Consider the following 17456-nt stretch of genomic DNA (forward strand, 5'->3'; position numbering starts at 1 on the left):
AGCCGAAGTTTAACCAAAACTTTTGCACTCTTTCCTTAAAGTGATTTGGTACTTTAGATTTCAGAAGACAAGGAAGATTGCTATATGTGTAGCCCGAAAATGAAAACAGACGTGTTTGAAAGTCTTATTAAATGACTCCAATTTATTGAGGGGTTACTGTGTTCCAAGCACCGTGTGTTATTCTCATTACTTAGTTTAACAGGACAGCAGTTATTAAAGAACCAGAGTACCTTGTAATACTAAGATATTATTTGCTTTTGTGATTCTCATTCTGTTATAGGTTTGCTATGTAAATAGTTTTCCAAAGGCTACATAATACGTGATTCCAATAGATTGAATGTAGATGCAGATACGAGAATACAGTTATATTAAACCAATACTAAAGAGATTTGCAAAAATATTTATAAAACAATGCCACACTTTTCACTATTTTGGTTTTTGGAGACTATAATTAAAAAATTAAATATGCTATTTATTTTAAGTTGTTATATTTTTCCCCAACATTTTATTATGAAAAATTTCAAACATAGAAAAACTGAAAAAATTGTAGAGAGGATACCCAATACCCTCACCCTAGATTCTATGATGCACATTTTCCTCTGCTTTATTCCTGATCTCTGTGCCTATCCATGCCCTATTTATTTATCAACCCATGTCAATTTTTTGATGCCAGGGACCTGATTTGAACTGCTCCTAAGGAGAAAATTTGATGGTACATCTTCTTCAAGCCTATAATAGCATAAAGGGACAAGACATCCCAGAAACTGGAGAAATGTGTTTGTAATAAAAATTTAAATTTTAAATGAATAAGTATATTTTTAAAAGATCAGTTTTTATTTTTAATATGATCAAACCCAATAGATATAAAATGCATAAGGGAAAAAATATGTGGAGTTCTCAATTTTTAAGAGTTAAAGGGGTCTTGAGACCAGAATATTTGAGAATTGCTGCTTTATAATAATTCCATAAAGATTGTATTAATGCGTCCAAGGCTGAAAGGGCAAGAGGCACTGATATATTTAGTGATGTGGAAACTAAAATGTAGTGAAACTTCATAGATCGGTGTGTTAATAAAACACTGCAATGTTAATTAATGCACACTAGAGCATAACTTTATATTGTATTTATAAATCCATGTTTTAGAAAATAGGCACTGTTTTAAGTTCAATTTGGACCCTAAGGATAAACCACTGTTACTGAATGGTATGTTTAAACTTTCGAAAGACCTGAATGACTGTGTAAAAATAAATACTAGAAAGCAAAGCTTATAGCTTCTTTACTATACGTAAATGAAATGAGACTTCTCGCCCCACAGTTATAATTAAAGAATCAAAGAACCAAGCTTATATCAAAATCGTACACCTGGGCTATGGAAATTAGATTTAGAGGACAATTAGCTACACTTGTAGGATAACTTTGAAATTGCTTTTGTTATGTGCTGGTTATTTTTCTATTAAAGTGATCTTGTATTATATAAATTGCACTTTGGGACATAAGTGCAGTAGTGATTTTACTTGCTGAGAAACCATATGCCAGTACACTAGGTTTACACAGAAAGCCTAACAGTCAACACAGTTTAACAGATGTTATAGAGCCGTAGCTTTTCTTATGTTTAAGAATTAAAGAAAAAATTAGGATCTTCTTATTCTTCATCAAACTACTAGACACATTTAGTTTGGTATGTTATAGTGATATATTTAAATTTTTATTGTTAAAATTATTTAAACAAATACCGAAGTTGTATTTAGAATTCTAAAATAATTGAAAAATACACATGCTTTTTGGTAATCTAAAAATAAGATATAATTTTTTTTTTTGACTAGCTCATCTTTGTGGAGAAGGATGGAATCATATCGGGGATGCTTGTCTTAGAATTAATTCCAGTAGAGAAAACTATGACAATGCAAAACTTTATTGCTATAATCTTAGTGGAAATCTTGCTTCATTAACAACCTCGAAAGAAGTAGAATTTGTACTGGATGAAATACAGAAGTATACGCAACAGGTAACAACTATACTTGTTTTTATTATGGAAATATGCTGATAATCCTGTAACCATTGGCAATGGTTCCTTCAGCCTCTTTTTGTTTTTTAATACATTATTTTTACTAAATCGTCGAAGTAAAAGTGTAGAACTGATTTCTTTGGTAATAAAGTTTTCTAAATTACTCATCTCATGTTTTGCTCAGTAAACCATTGCATTATCTTACCAAGAAAACATCTCATATGAATAAATATACTTTAAATATACTTTAAAACTTGTGCATATAATTTAAGAATTTGTTTTGTAGTGTAATAATTTTGGGATGTCCCTTATAATTAGAACACTAGACCAACACATTGGCTATATTTGTATATATGTATCTTTGTGTGTGTGTTCTGTGGGTTAAGTTTTTGAATTATACTATTTTCCTAGGTATAGATTTGTTTGAAATAATATACAAATAGTTAGCAGGACTTAAACTGATTTTTAAAGTACATGGGAGATTTGGAACATACAGCATTTGGGAACAGTTTCAATTTCCTAGAGAGTTGGTCCATAGAAAATGGAATATTTCCTTGGAAATAATGTCAAATATCATTTTATAAGAAATTTTTAATAGGAACTCACAGTATTTTCTGTTCTTGGGATGTTAAAATACAGTCAACTCTTAAGAACATATTAAGTTGGAGATTTGGAAATAATTTACTAAATATTGTTTTGAAATATCTTATTTAGATACTTACTTGAAATGTCTTGAGGACATTTTTAAAAATTGAGGTATATTTGATGTGTTGTTTCAGGTAGACAACATAATGATTTTATATTTGTAATATTGTGATATATATTGTTTTTGGATTTTTTTTTTAGGTTCCACATGTAAGTGAGATCATTTTCTTTCTCTCTCTGACTCATTTCACTTAGCATAATGCTCTCAAGAGCCATCCGTGTTGTTGCAAATGGCAAGATTTCAGTACCCTGTGATCTCACTTCTGTGTTGAATTTAAAACAAAGAAACAAGAATACACATGAAAAAACAAAAAACCAAGCTCAAAGATACAAAGAACAGATTGGTAGTTGTCAGAGGCAAGGGTGGAGGGTGGGCAAAATGGGTGAAGGGGGTCAAAAGGTACAGACTTACAGTTATAAAATAAACAAGCCATGGGGCTGCCATTCATGGCATGGTGACTATAGGTAATAATACTGTATTATGTATTTGAAACGTGCTAGGAGAGTGGATCTTAAAAATCCTCATCACAAGAAAACTGTGTATGGTGACAGATGTTAAGTAGATTTATGTGGTGATCATTCCACAATATATACAAATATTGAATCATTATTTTGTATACCTGAAAATAATATAATGTTATATGTCAATTATACGTCAATTAAAGAAAAGAAAAAGTATAGTCAACTCTTAAGTTGTAGGAGATTTAGAAATAATTTACTAAATCTAATTTAAAATACCTTATTTAGTTCATATACATACTTGAAATATACTAAGATAATATAAACTGTCATAGCATCATTGAAGATTTTTGTATTTTGTGTCAAAATAAAATTAGAGCTCAATATAGATCAGGTAAGTGATAAAGCTAAACAATAATAAATACCTCAGATCTGAGGTGTGTACAAGATTTGGCCAATGTTTAAGATACACACACACACACATAGACACCCTGTGGTAAATAATCCACAAAGTGGCATGATTTCTACAAATAATGGAGATACGGCTATAATTCAACAATTCTTTGAAAACTATATTAGATCTCAATGACTTTTTTTGACCTTAGGTTATGGCTTTTATTGGACAAGGGTCTGTTGGTGCTACAGAACTCCACTCTGCAGTGCAGTGGATATGGTTTTGGCTTGAAAACTTTTCAGAGCAAAGATTACCAATTGCTTGCTATTGAAACAGTTAAGTAATACTTCCTTGGTATAGCTGATTTTTAAGCAGCATTGAGGACAGCGTATCAAAATGATGGAGAGCATGCAGTGTGGACATACTGCTTACCTCCACAGCTTAGTAGCAAGTTAGCCTCCTCAGTTTATGTTCCTCATCTGTAAACTGGGATATAGTAATCATAGCTACCTTATATGTTTATTGTGAAAAATAAATGAGGTATTGTATGCAAAGAGCATAGATACATTTTATTTCTTAGTGTTTACCAAAGTTACCATTATTATTGTTTGCATTTTAAAGATTATTTTTGTATGTCTGTTTCCATTACTGCTGTAACTACTATTTCCAACAATCATTAATTAGATAATGAATTCTTAAGTAACTAAATGAATTTATTTGATGAATAGTTAATAATATTGATATTGACTGTAGAAAAATATTTGCCCCAGAATAGTGTTTTAATTTTTCCACTTTACAAAGCCTTCCTCCACCCACCCCCACTAATTATACTAGGACCTTTTCCTTCTTAAGATCATTTCTGATTTATGCTAAAGAATAGGAATATATGTTACTGATTTTCCTTTTGCTAACAACAGGGGAACAAGCATCTGATTTTTAAAAAGTGATATAAGAACAGTTTTGTATAAATGTTAAAAAATTAGAGGGACTTAAACAACTCTTTTGAAATGTTTGTATGAACATTCAGTTCATTACTATTGCCTGCCATAATTTTTGTGGTGGTATTAGTGTGTGTATTTCTCATGAGTATTGATACAGATAATTTAATTTCTAATGCCATTTTATATCTGTAGAGTCAAAGCCCTCCCCCATTAATAAAATTGATAAATTTATTATACCTCCAGTTTTTATAAATATTCAAAAGTTTTACGTGGATATCACATTGTGATACTTGGCTGTCAAACATTTGTTATATGCTTGATATTAATGGGGAAAAGAAAAACTATAATAATTAAATTTGTATGAAAAATTGATCTGTAAAATCATTTTTGTGTGAACTGAAGCTGTATTTCTGGGAAGGATGGGCTAATCTTCATTCATTTAGTACAAATTTATTGAGCACCTTCATTGTACTTGGCAGTCTACTGCTTGCTGAGAATACAGAGATCAAAAACAATCACTGTTGTTAAAGAGCTTATGGGGGAGAAATACAAACACAGTTATACCAAAGTGTGATAATTGCAATGATAGATGCACGCAGGGTGATGTATGAAGGTAGAGGATGGATACCTGACCAGTAACGTGGACTTAAGGAGTTTCCTAGAGTAATGCTGTAGTTAATTATTGCAGGACTTTGAATTGGCCAGCGCATGAAGATATTTGTAAGGAGGTCAGAGAAGTGCCTCTGTTTTTTCTCTTAATTTGCCTTGTTTGAGAGCTACCAGCCTTATGGTTGAGGATAAGATGCAAGTGGTGTCATCTAGGAGAGATCTGTTGATTTTTAAAAAATATTTTAGAAAATATTGACAGGGTGTTATTTGTAAAGTTTTATTTTTAGTCATATGGAGCATACAACATAATTTAAGATCTATTTATATTCTTGTACTACCAAGAGCTTCATTTCTTTAATTACAAAATTGAGATTCAGTTATCAATGAACATTTGGAAATTAGTTCTACTGAATATGTATAACTTATAAAGAGTATCTTATTGGTAGATCCACATTCTTTGAGTTTTAGAAAGTACTAGTGTTTGGCATTTGAGCTCTATTGCTATTTTCCTTGTTTAAAATACATTATTTTTAGTTTTTACATTTTAAACTTGAAATATGCTATTTTAGAAGTTTCATATTTCAAGATTTCTTACATAAGTTGCTCACTTTTTCTTATGATTATACAGTAGGTCCTTATTAGTTATCTATTTTATATATAGTAGTGTGTATATGCTTATGATTATAAGTCATAAAGATTAGACCAACAATTATTTCGGATGTATGATGAACTTAGATTCAGTAGTTTGTGGCATAGCCTGCCCTGTAAATGGAGAATGTTTTATTTCATTAGAAATATGAGCTTTAGCAAAATTTCAAAGGTGGAATTTTCTGCAAGGTGACATTCCGCTAAGCATATCTTTATATAAAATGAATTATATCCTGAGTAATTGCAGTTGTATAAACTTAAGGTAACCTTTCTGTAGCAAATAAAGATTGACAAATTCATGCACTTTAAACAGGTATCCTAGATCAAATGATCATTTACTTATCAGAAATGGCTAATGAAATGTTGCAATGATTTATGGTGTGCTGCAGTAAATTTTCATAATATAGTAATTTATCTTTCATTCTTCAACTGCCTGTCCAGTTCATTTACTGCGTAATAGTTACTTTAAATGTTTTATCAACTGCTTATTTTTCTGTTCCTCTCCTCTTCCTTGCAGATTCTTATCATGATGATTTAGAGAATAATATTTCATTTTAAATGACTTGTTTTTACTATAGATAGTTTGGAAATATAGACAGAGTTGCTGTAATGTGAAGCACAGTCATTAATCTGAAATAACTATGTTGGATTGATTCCTGTTGTTATTATCCAGAACTATAAAAATGTTATAGCTTTTTTGTTATCAAAATATCTTTGAGAATAAGTATGAAATATATGATGATCACAAGGCAAAGCAGCATGTGTATTTTTATAATTAGAAACATTATTTATTAAGCACTATCTCTGTCTCAGGAATTGGATTTTGGAAAATAAGCATCTCTGTTCTAATGGCCTTGCTTAGGAAAATTTGTTGACTACCTACTATGTGTACAGTACTCTACTTAGGTGATATGAGATCTACTGTTATAATGAATATTCATAATATTTTAATTTCATTTAAGATATATTTGTTGAGTATTTTCTGTGTGAAAATTGTTATATTTATACACTATAAATTTCTAGGTCTACGGGTTCTTTATAAGCTCTCTAGGACCATTTGTACAACATATTTAGAATAAATACTGGATTTATATATCTTATTTCTATATTGTTAAACACTCAAGTGGAGGGACATATTTTTCTCTATCCTGACAGTAATGTTAAAAAAAAAAAAAAAGATGATGTGGAGTTTTGAAGCTACTTCACATTATAATATTATTAGCTTGGTAACTGAGAACATAAATTATTATTATGTATATTTAAGGTAGAAATGTTTAGGAATGATGTCAGCAAGGTGATAGAATGGGAGTTTGCAGCACTCATTCCCTCACAGAAACATTGATTTGAACACTCATCCATATACAAAATACCTTTACAAAAGCTAAGGAGTCCAGGTAAGAGATTATAGCACCGGGTTGGGGGCGGTGGGGGGAACACAGAAATAAGAAAACACTCATTGAAGATGGTAGAAAGGACAGTTTCACATTACCTGCGTCATCCTTCCCCTAAGCCTGCACGGTACAGGAAGCACGGTGAGAAAGGGTGAGAAATACCCTCTGCAAAGGGGAAGGAGAATGAAATGAGCACCGATTTTGCTTTGGACCCTACTTCCAGGCCTGCTCTAGTGAACCCCGGTGCCTGGATGATCCCTGTGGACCCAGGCGCCAGGCATATCCCAGTGCCACACTGGCTCCTGTGGCCTCAGGCTGCAGGCTGGCACCCGCAGACTCAGCCTCTAGGCTAGTCCCCCATATCCCTAGGAAACAGGAGACCTAGGATCCACACCCTCCCCATTAGACCCCAGCACTGGGCTGGCCTGTAGAGACCCAGGGTCAGGCTCATCCCAGTGGACTCAGGCTTCAGGCCCTCCCCTATGATCCCAGGTACCAGGCCCACCCCCATGGACTTAGGCGTCAGAAGACTCAGGACCAGGCTTGCCCCAGTGGACCCTGGTACCAGCCTAGCCCCTGCAGCCTCATGACCATACTTGATGGCCCAGGTGCCCGGCTTGCCCCAGCACCAGTCTATAGGATTCAGGCTCATGGCCTGATCCAGTGCCAGGTAAGCCCTGTGGATCCATGCTCCTGGGTGGCTCCCACAGTTCCAGGCTCCAAACTGGCCCATGGACCAGGCTGCAGGCCTGCCACTGTGGACCAGGTTCCAGGCTCACCACTTTGTACTCAGTTACCAGTCCTACCCCAGTGGATCCTTGTGCCAGACTGGCCCTTCAGACCTAGGATCCAGGCCTGCACCCACAAACTCAGGCTCCAGGCTTGCCCTCGTGGAAAAGAGAAAGCGGCAGAAAGTTCATTTAAAGGAATAATTACAGGAAACTTCCCAAATATGGAGAGGGAAAAGAACATCCAGATCCATAAATCCCAAAGAACCTCAAATAGATTAAACATAACGAGACTTTCACCAAGACACATTATAATAACCCCAAATAAATCCAAGCATTTATGCTCAATTGATGTTTGACAGAGGTGCCAAGAACACACGATGGGAAAAGGACAATCTCTTCAATGAATAATGCTGGCTATCCTTATGCAGAAGAATGGAAGTAGATCCTTATCTTACACCATATTAAAAGATCAATTCAAAATGGATTAAAGACTTAAACACATTAAGACTCGAAACTGTAAAACTGCAAGAGGAAAACACAAGAAAAAATCTCAACATTGGTCAGGGCAGTGATTTTTTGGATGTGACCCCAAAAGCACAGACAACAAGAGCAAATATAGATAAATGAGATTGTGTCAAACTAGTAAGATTCTGCGTAGCAAAGGAGATGATCAAGAGTGAAGAGACAGGGCTTCCCTGGTGGCACAGTGGTTAAGAATCCGCCTGCCAATGCAGGGGACACAGGTTCGAGCCCTGGTCCGGGAAGATCCCACATGCCATGGAGCAACTAAGCCCATGCACCATAACTACTGAGCCTGCGCTCTAGAGCTCATGAGCCACAACAACTGAGCTCACGTACCGCAACTACTGAAGCCCATGCTCCGCAGCAAGAGAAGCCACCGCAATGAGAAGCCCGCACACTGCAATGAAGAGTAGCCCCTGCTAGCTGCAACTAGAGCAAGCCTGCTCACAGCAACGAAGACCCAACATAGCCAAAAATAGATTAAAAAAAAAAAAAAAGAAAGAGTGAAGAGACAACCTATGGAATGGGAGAGAATGTAAACCATACATCTAATAAAGATTTAATGTTCAAAATGTATAAAGAACTCAAATAATTCAACAGAAAATAAATAACCCAGTCAAAAAATGGGCAAAGGACATAGAAATTTTTCAAAGAAGACATAAAAATGGCCAGCCAGATATATGATGAAAAGCTCAACAGCAGTAATCATCAGAAAAATGCAAATCAAAACCAATTGAGATATCACCTCACACCTGTTAGAATGGCTGTTATGAAAAAGATAAGAGGTGGGCTTCCCTGGTGGCACAGTGGTTGAGAGTCCGCCTGCCGATGCAGGGGACACGGGTTCGTGCCCTGGTCCGGGAGGATCCCACGTGCTGCGGAGCGGCTGGGCCCGTGAGCCATGGCCGCTGAGCCTGCGCGTCTGGAGCCTGTGCTCGCAACGGGAGAAGCCACAACAGTGTGAGAGGCTCGCATGCCGCAAAAAAAAAAAAAAAAGAGGTAACATATATTGGCAAAGATGAGGAGAACAGGAACTCTTGTATACTGTTGGTGAGAATGTAAGCAGTATAGTCAATTTGGAAAATGGTATGGAGTTTCCTCAAAAAATGAAAACTATCATATGACCCAGCAGTCCCATGTCTAGGTATATATCCAAAGGAAATTAAGTCAGTATCTTGAAGAGATATCTGCACTTCTATGTTCATTGCAGCATTATTCACAATAGCCAAGCTATGGACACAACTTAAGTGTCCATCAACGGATACATGGATGTATAAAGAAAATATATATATATATACATATGGGTATGTTAATTAGCTTGATTGTGATAATCATTTCATAACGTGTACATATACCAAAAAAAAATCATACACCTTATATAGGTATAATTTTCATTTGTCAATTATACCTCAAGAAAGCTAGAAAAAATGAAAAAATCTCAAAAAGAAAAGCATAACTCTAAAGCAGAAACAAGGATAGAAAAAGAGGTGTTCATAATCTAAAAAATTTTGTAAAGAGAGTACCTTGGACCAAGAATATATCATTATTTTTTCAGTCTCATTAGAATAATATATTTTAAAATTGAGTAATGATTAAAATAAGGTATATAAATACAGCATATATTTTGTTTCTAAGCGACTTTTGAAATATCATTGAGAGCACTAAGAAAGTTTACTTTGATGGCATTTGTCAACCTCTGTTAATTAAATTTAGGCATCAGGGTCAAAGATTTTATTAGTTTTCTTGATCTCTTTAATAATGAAAGTAGATGACATTAATTTATCTAAAACTGCACTAAAGTCCTTGTGTACTAGTAGAGGTCTGAACTAGGAGAGAGGCCCTTCTTCCTAGTCCTTTGTGAACCTGTTGTGAAGTCTTCACTCAGCCTTTATATACTGTTCATTGATTTTGTTTTCTGTTTTCTCACAGTGCATATAATGCCAATTTAGCTTTAGATTCTTAACTCCACAACTGATTAGATTGGTAGTAACAGTAGTAATAGTAGCTGCAGCAGAAGTAGCAGTAACAGTAGCAGCAACACAATATGTTAAGTTTTTTTAATGATCTTCCCTCGTAAGATAGGTATTTATATCAGATATCACCATTTTATAGAAGAGGAAACTGAGGTTCACGAGGGCTAAAGAAATGACCCCAGTCATGTCACTAAACACAAAATATGTTTTAAACATAGTGTTCTATTATACATGATTCTCCAAGATGTGCTGGAATTGTTAATTATCCTTAGTACTCGAAGTCCTTAGAAAGGCAGTTCTATATATTTTCAAATGTAATTTTTAATGGTAATGAACTGTTTGCTAAGGAATATGATGCAGGATTTTTACATCTCACTTTTTTAAAATGTCCCTTTTGCTATTGTTTACAGAAAGTATCACCTTGGGTAGGCTTACGCAAGATCAATATATCCTACTGGGGATGGGAAGACATGTCACCATTTACAAACACAACACTACAGTGGCTTCCTGGTGAACCCAATGATTCTGGGTTCTGTGCGTATCTAGAAAGGGCAGCCGTGGCAGGCTTAAAAGCTAATCCTTGTACCTCTATGGCAGATGGTCTTGTCTGTGAAAAACCTGTTGGTAAGTAGTCCAGTAAACTAGTATTCTTTAAAAATATGTTTCCAACCTTTCTTCCCACTACCCTCTTCCACGGTGTGATGCTATGTAGGCCTGAAGTAACTTTCACCATCTTTTTATGATGCTGATTTCAATGTATATTTTATCTTTATTCACATTCCCCACTTACTATTAGTGACCTCAGCCTTAACTTATGAAAATATCAAAATTGTATTGTTTTATACAATCTTTATTTCTTGGTTAAAATAGTGAGATTATGAACATATGGTTGTAGTTACAGTATAGTAATAATCTGTTCTTAATATTTTAATGTGTTTTACTTTTATAATAATAGTCTTTGTAAGAAAGATTTATCATTAAGATCAACAACTAATTTAGAAACATTTTAATCTTACAGATCTATTATTTCAGTTGGCAAATGAAGAGAAACCTTGCTGTTCCATCTTTTGAAATGGGTTTTTGTTAAGTGAGAAAGGAATATTGAATTCTTTTCTCTTTTTTTAAATACTATATTTTGTATTGCAGAAGAATATACATAACATAAAATTTATAATTTTAACCATTTTTCCCTTCAGTGTTTTTGAGATATAATTGACTTTTTAAAACATTTTTTAAGTATAGAGTTCACTGTCATTAAGCATATCCACATTGTTGTTAATCTATCAACACTATCCATCTCTAGAACTTTTTCATCTTCCCAAACTGAAACTCCATATCCATTACACAGTAACTCCCCACTCATCCCTCCTCCAGCCCCTGACAGCCACCTTCTACTTCCTGTCTCTATGAGTTTGACTGCTCTAAGTATCTCATATAAGTGGAATCATAAGGTGTTTGTCCGTTTGTGACTGTCTTATTTCTCTTAGCATAATGTCTTCCAAGTTCACCCATGTTGTAACATATGTCAGAATTTCATTCCTGTTTAAACATGAATAATTATCCATTGTATATATATACCACATTTTGTTTATCCATTCATATATTGATGGACACTTGTTGCTTCCACCTACTGACTATTGTGAATAATGATGCTATGAACGTGGGTGTACAAATATCTATTCCAGTTCCTGCCTTCATGTCTTCTAGGTACGTAGCCAGAAGTGGAATTGCTGTATCATATGGTGATTCTGTGTTTAATTTTTTGAGGAATTGCCATACTGTTTGCTATGGAAGCCTCACCATTTTAACACTTCCACAAGTAGTGTGTGGGCTTCCAATTTCTCCACATCCTTGCCAACATTTTAAAAAAAAGTCATCCTAATGGGTGTGATAAATATTACATTTTATGTAAAAATTTTATAGTAAACTGTTTTATTTTTGTTTGTTGCTTTGATAAAGTGTGGAATGTTTATAGAATTATGGCTAGCTAGAAAAGTAAATAATGTTAGTGTACATAATATTTAGCCAATGGATAGAAAAACCTAGGTCATGTATTACATTTCTATTAAAAAATTTTAAATTATACAATTTTATGTACTTGGTAAACGATTAAAAATTTCCAAAGTATTATAAATTTCAAATTAGATAATAAATTTAAGAAGTATTGACATGTCATCTTCATTCTCATTTACCTTATCATACAATTTTAACTCTAATTTTTAGCCTACACTTGGCTTAATTGAAACATTCCCTAAACAACAAAATGAACGAAACTCGTATACTTGTGTTAGAAAGCAGTTAACAAATAAAATAATTACATTTGCTGATGTATTCCAGTTAGTCCAAATCAAAATGCAAGGCCTTGCAAAAAGCCATGCTCTTTAAGGACGTCGTGTTCCAACTGTACCAGCAACGGAATGGAGTGTATGTGGTGCAGCAGCACGAAGCGATGCGTTGACTCGAATGCCTACATAATCTCTTTTCCATATGGACAGTGTCTGGAGTGGCAGACTGCCACCTGCTCTCGTAAGTATTTCTCTAGAGTCCCTTTTTGTTTAACTGCAACATAAATCACTTTTCTGTGATGGACAGAGAAATTGAACATTTGAGGAAGTTTAAAAAAATGAGAAAAAATATTGTCACTAGCTATAATTAAAATTGCTAGTTACAAGTAAAAGCTAGTTTTAAAACCTCTTAATGCTGTAACCCTGATTTACATTATACCGTCATTTTGAATTCCCCTGAGTCTATTACCCTGCTATGAGCATTTTGCCACATTTGTGTTCCCCTGAACTCTGAGCGTGTGTTGAAAACAGAGTGACACTTCATGAAAGTGCTCACTTCAGAAGGATCGCATTGCTTCGTCGTGCTTCTTTAGTGTCCTTTAATCTAGCACAGTTCCTGTGTCGTCTTTTTTTATAACTGTGATTTTTGTTTTTTTAAGAACCTACACCAGTTGTTTTGTAGGTTTCCCAACTTGGATTTGTCTAATTGTTTCCTCATGATTAGATTAAAAGTTAAGTAGTTTTTTGGCAAGGATATATCAGTGGTGGTATATTTGCTACAAATGCAAGATGTATAATCTTGGCGTCACATGGGAAGTTGTGTCATCAGGCCAGTACTGAACTTACTGTGGGTTGTGCTTCGGGGGAAGACCCTGCCTCTTGCTGGTCTCATGTTTTATAAGGACTGTAGAATGAGGAAGCACCTGACAGTCTGTGTTACTAGGTACTGTGTAGTTATGAGGCAGCATGGTCATCCAGTTATAAGCCCTTCTTGCTCAGATGAGTGCCCTCATTTAGAGGCAGCTGCTTAAGCCAATACAGGTGGAGACTAACTGTCTCTTCCAGACCTTACATTACTCCCAGGGAGGATGTTTCCTTCCCCTAGGGACCCAACCAAATCCATATTTGTTCCATGTCGGGCACCAGTGTTGCTTGAAGAGCTGGGACAAAGTGGTAATTGCCACAGTGTAGGCTAGAACTTGCAGGCTGTAGCTGTTGTGTGCATTTATTCTTCCAGGCTCTTGGCATCAAGTGGAGAGGTGTTCCTGGGATGGGAATGGCTGGACCTGTTATGGGTTGAGCTCCCTGTTGCTATCCCATTTTAGGAATTTTGATAAGGAATGGGGACGTACGTGATCAAGTGTGTGACAAGGGGGAGTTGCAGGCATAAAATGGTCTTGTTAGCACAGAAAACGTCTTATAACTAGGAGCCAGCTGCTGAGGAAGGTTGAAATACCAGTCCTGGAGACTCGTGGGGAGTTGAGACATTGCTCAGCTTCTCCTGCCTTGATTGTTGTGTTTGTTTCACAAAAGATTATATACGTATGACCCATTTAGATAAAGTTGAAAATAGGCAAAACTATGCTATGTTGTTTAGGAATGAATTTTTTAGGTAGAACTGTAGGGTAAGGTAAAAAGTTATTCTTATAAATGTCAGATAGTGGATGCTGCTGGAAAAGATTTGTGGTGCTGATTAGGAAAAGGGTACAAAGGAGACAATGTTCTGCTTCTAGGCTGCATGCAGGTACAGAGTATTCATTTAAAATAATTTATTAGTATCACATTTTTCTTTATGTACTTCTATGTATGTGTGTTATATTTCACAATACAAAAAGGCTAAAAGCTAGGGAAAAAGGAACTTGGAAAGTCTCCAAGCTCTTAAACTTTTAAGAACTTTCTAAAAATTATTTAGAGTTAAGTCTAAGTTGTCTTCTCCATTCACAAATCTTTCTTATATTCCATTCTTTTCATTTGTTCATCTTCTGGAAAATAGTCTTCAGTAATTCTTTCCAAATAAATTTGTGACTAGTAAACTTTTTGAGTCTTTGCATGTCTAAAAGTGCATTTTTCAAGTTCACTTGAATGATTAAATGCCTGGGTGTGGAGTTCTAAATAAGTTGTTTCCTTAGAAGGTCTAGCATTCAGTGTTGTGGATAAGAATTTTCATGCCAATCTAATTTTCATTCTTTTGTGGGACATCTTTTTTTTTCCTTTCCTTGAGAGCTTTTAAGACTATTCTCTTTATCCTTGGCATTCAAAAATTTGCAGTTTATTTGAATTCAGTTTTACAGTAGTTGATGTGGATTTCAAAAATGGATTCTCATTCGCTCTTAATTTGGAGAGTAGTTTTCCGTCATCTGCTAAAAATGTTCCTTAATGTCAAATTATTTGTTTTCTTCTATTTACTCGTATTGGAAATCTTAAAATAGTCATTGGAATTTTTGGATATATATCGATATCTCTTGTTTTTGCCTTTTTTTATTGGAGTATAGTTGATTTACAATATTGTGTTAGTTTCAGGTATATAGCAAAGTGATTCAGTTATATATATATATATATATATATATACACATATATATATTCTTTTTTCATATTATTTTCCATTATAGGTTATTATAAGATATTGACTATAGTTCCCTGTGCTGTATAGTAAATCCTTGTTGCTTATCTATTTTATGTATAATAGTTTGTATCTGTTAATCCCATACTCCTAATTTATTCCCCCCCACCCCCTCCTTTCCTCTTTGGTAACCGTAAGTTTGTTTTCTATGTCTGTGATTCTGTTTTGTATATAGATTCATTTTTTTTTAGATTCTACATATAAGTGATATCATATAATATTTGTCTTTCTCTGTCTGACTTAATATGATAATCTCTAGGTCCATCCATGTTGCTGCATATGGCAATATTTCATTCTTTATTTATGACACCACATCTTCTTAAGCCAGTCATCCAGTCATCTCTTTATGGGCACTTGGGTTTTTTCCATGTCTTAGCTGTTGTAAATAGTGTTGCTATGAACATTGGAATGCATGTATCTTTTCAGATTAGTATTTTTGTCTTTTCTGAGTATATGCCCAGGAGTGGGATTGCTGGATCATATGGTAGCTCTGTTTTTAGTTTTTAAGGAACCTCCATACTGTTTTCTATAGTGGCTGCACCAATTTACATTCCCGTCAACAGTGTAGGAGGATTTCCTTTTCTCCACTCCCTCTCCAGCATTTATTATTTGTAGACTTTTTGATGATAACCTTTCTGACCAGTGTGAGGTAATACCTCATTGTGGCTTTGACTTGCATTTCTCTGATGATTAGTGATGTTGAGTATCTTTTCATGTGCCTTTTGGCCATCTCTGTGTCTTCTTTGGAGAGATGTCTATTTAGGTCTTATGCCCATTTTTTGATTGGGTTGTTTGTTTTTTTGTTATTGAGTTGTATGAGTTGTCTGTATATTTTAGATATTAACCCCTTGTTGGTCACATTGTTTGCACATATTTTCTCCCATTCCATAGGTTGTCTTTTCATTTTGTTGATGATTTCCTTTGCTGGGCAAAAGCTTTTAAGTTTGACTAGGTCCCATTTGTTTATTTTTGCTTTTAATTCTTTTGCACTGGGGGACTGACCTAAGAAAACATTGATATGATTTATGTCAGAGAATGTTTTGCCTGTGTTCTCTTCTAGAAGTTTTATGGTGTCATGTTTATCCTTAGGTTTTTAAACCATTTTGAGTTTATTTTTATATGTGGTGTGAGGGATTTTTCTAATTTCATGGATTTACATGTAGCTGTTCAGCTTTCCCAGCACCACTTGTTGAAGGGACTGTCTTTTCTCCATTGTGTATTCTTGACTCCTTTGTCGTAGATTAATTGGCTGTAGGTGTGTGAATTTATTTCTGGGCTCTCTATTCTGTTCCATTGATCCATATGTCTGTTTTTGTGCCAGTACCATGCTGTTTTGATTACTGTAGCTTTGTAGTATTGTCTGAAGTCTGAGAAGGTCATGCTTCCAGCTTTGTTCTTTGTCCTCAGGATTGCTTTGGCAATTCTGGATCTTTTGTGGTTCAGTATGAATTTTAAGATTATTTGTTCTAGTTCTGTTAAAAATGCCATGCATATTTTGATAGGGATTGCATTAAATCTATAGATTGGTTTGGGTGGTGTGGTCATTTTAACAATATTAATTCTTCTAATCTAAAGACATGGGATATCTTTTCACTTCTTTGAATCATCTTCAGTTTCCTTTTCAGTGTTCTATAGTTTTCAGTGTATAGGTCTTTCACCTCCTTGGTTAAGTTTATTCCTAGGTATTTTAGTTTTTTGATGTGATTTTAAACAAGATTGTTTTTTCACTTTCACTTTCTGGTATTTCATTGTTAGTGTAAAGAAATGCAACAGATTTCTATATGTTAATCTTGTATCCTGCTACCTTGCTGAATTCATTTATTAATTCTAATAGTCTTTGTATGGAGTCTTTAGGGTTCTCTCTATATATAGCATATACTGTCATCTGCAAATAATGACAGTTTTATGTCTTTCTTTCCAATTCTTGTCTGATTGCTGTGGCTAGGGCTTCTAGTACTATGTTGAGTAGAAGTGGTGAAAGTGAGCATACTTGTCTTGTTCCTGAATTTAGTGAGAAGGCTTTCAGCTTTTCAGCATTGAATATTATTTTGGCTATTGGTTTGTTGTAAATGGCTTTTATTATGTTGGGATATGTTCTTTCTATACCCAGTTTAGTGAGAGTCTTTATCATGAATTGATGTTGAATTTTATCAAATGCTTTTTCTGCGTGTAA

The 17456-nt window shown here is 34.6% G+C and overlaps 1 protein-coding gene across 2 annotated transcripts in view; it reads left to right on the forward strand.

Annotated features, from left to right (window-relative positions):
• The window catches only part of ATRNL1 (attractin like 1), a 678243-nt gene that overhangs the window by 141869 nt on the left and 518918 nt on the right, over window positions 1–17456 (forward strand). For both annotated transcript variants that reach the window (XM_027112688.1, XM_027112689.1), the window contains exons 15-17: window positions 1824–2005; window positions 10789–11002; window positions 12716–12904. In XM_027112688.1, the coding sequence (XP_026968489.1) occupies window positions 1824–2005; window positions 10789–11002; window positions 12716–12904 (585 nt within the window). The remainder of the gene's footprint in view (window positions 1–1823; window positions 2006–10788; window positions 11003–12715; window positions 12905–17456) is intronic.

Source organism: Aethalodelphis obliquidens, unplaced genomic scaffold, assembly GCF_003676395.1.
Source record: "Aethalodelphis obliquidens isolate GAN/ISIS:26980383/991018 unplaced genomic scaffold, ASM367639v1 scaffold11, whole genome shotgun sequence".
Lineage (NCBI taxonomy): Eukaryota > Metazoa > Chordata > Mammalia > Artiodactyla > Delphinidae > Aethalodelphis > Aethalodelphis obliquidens.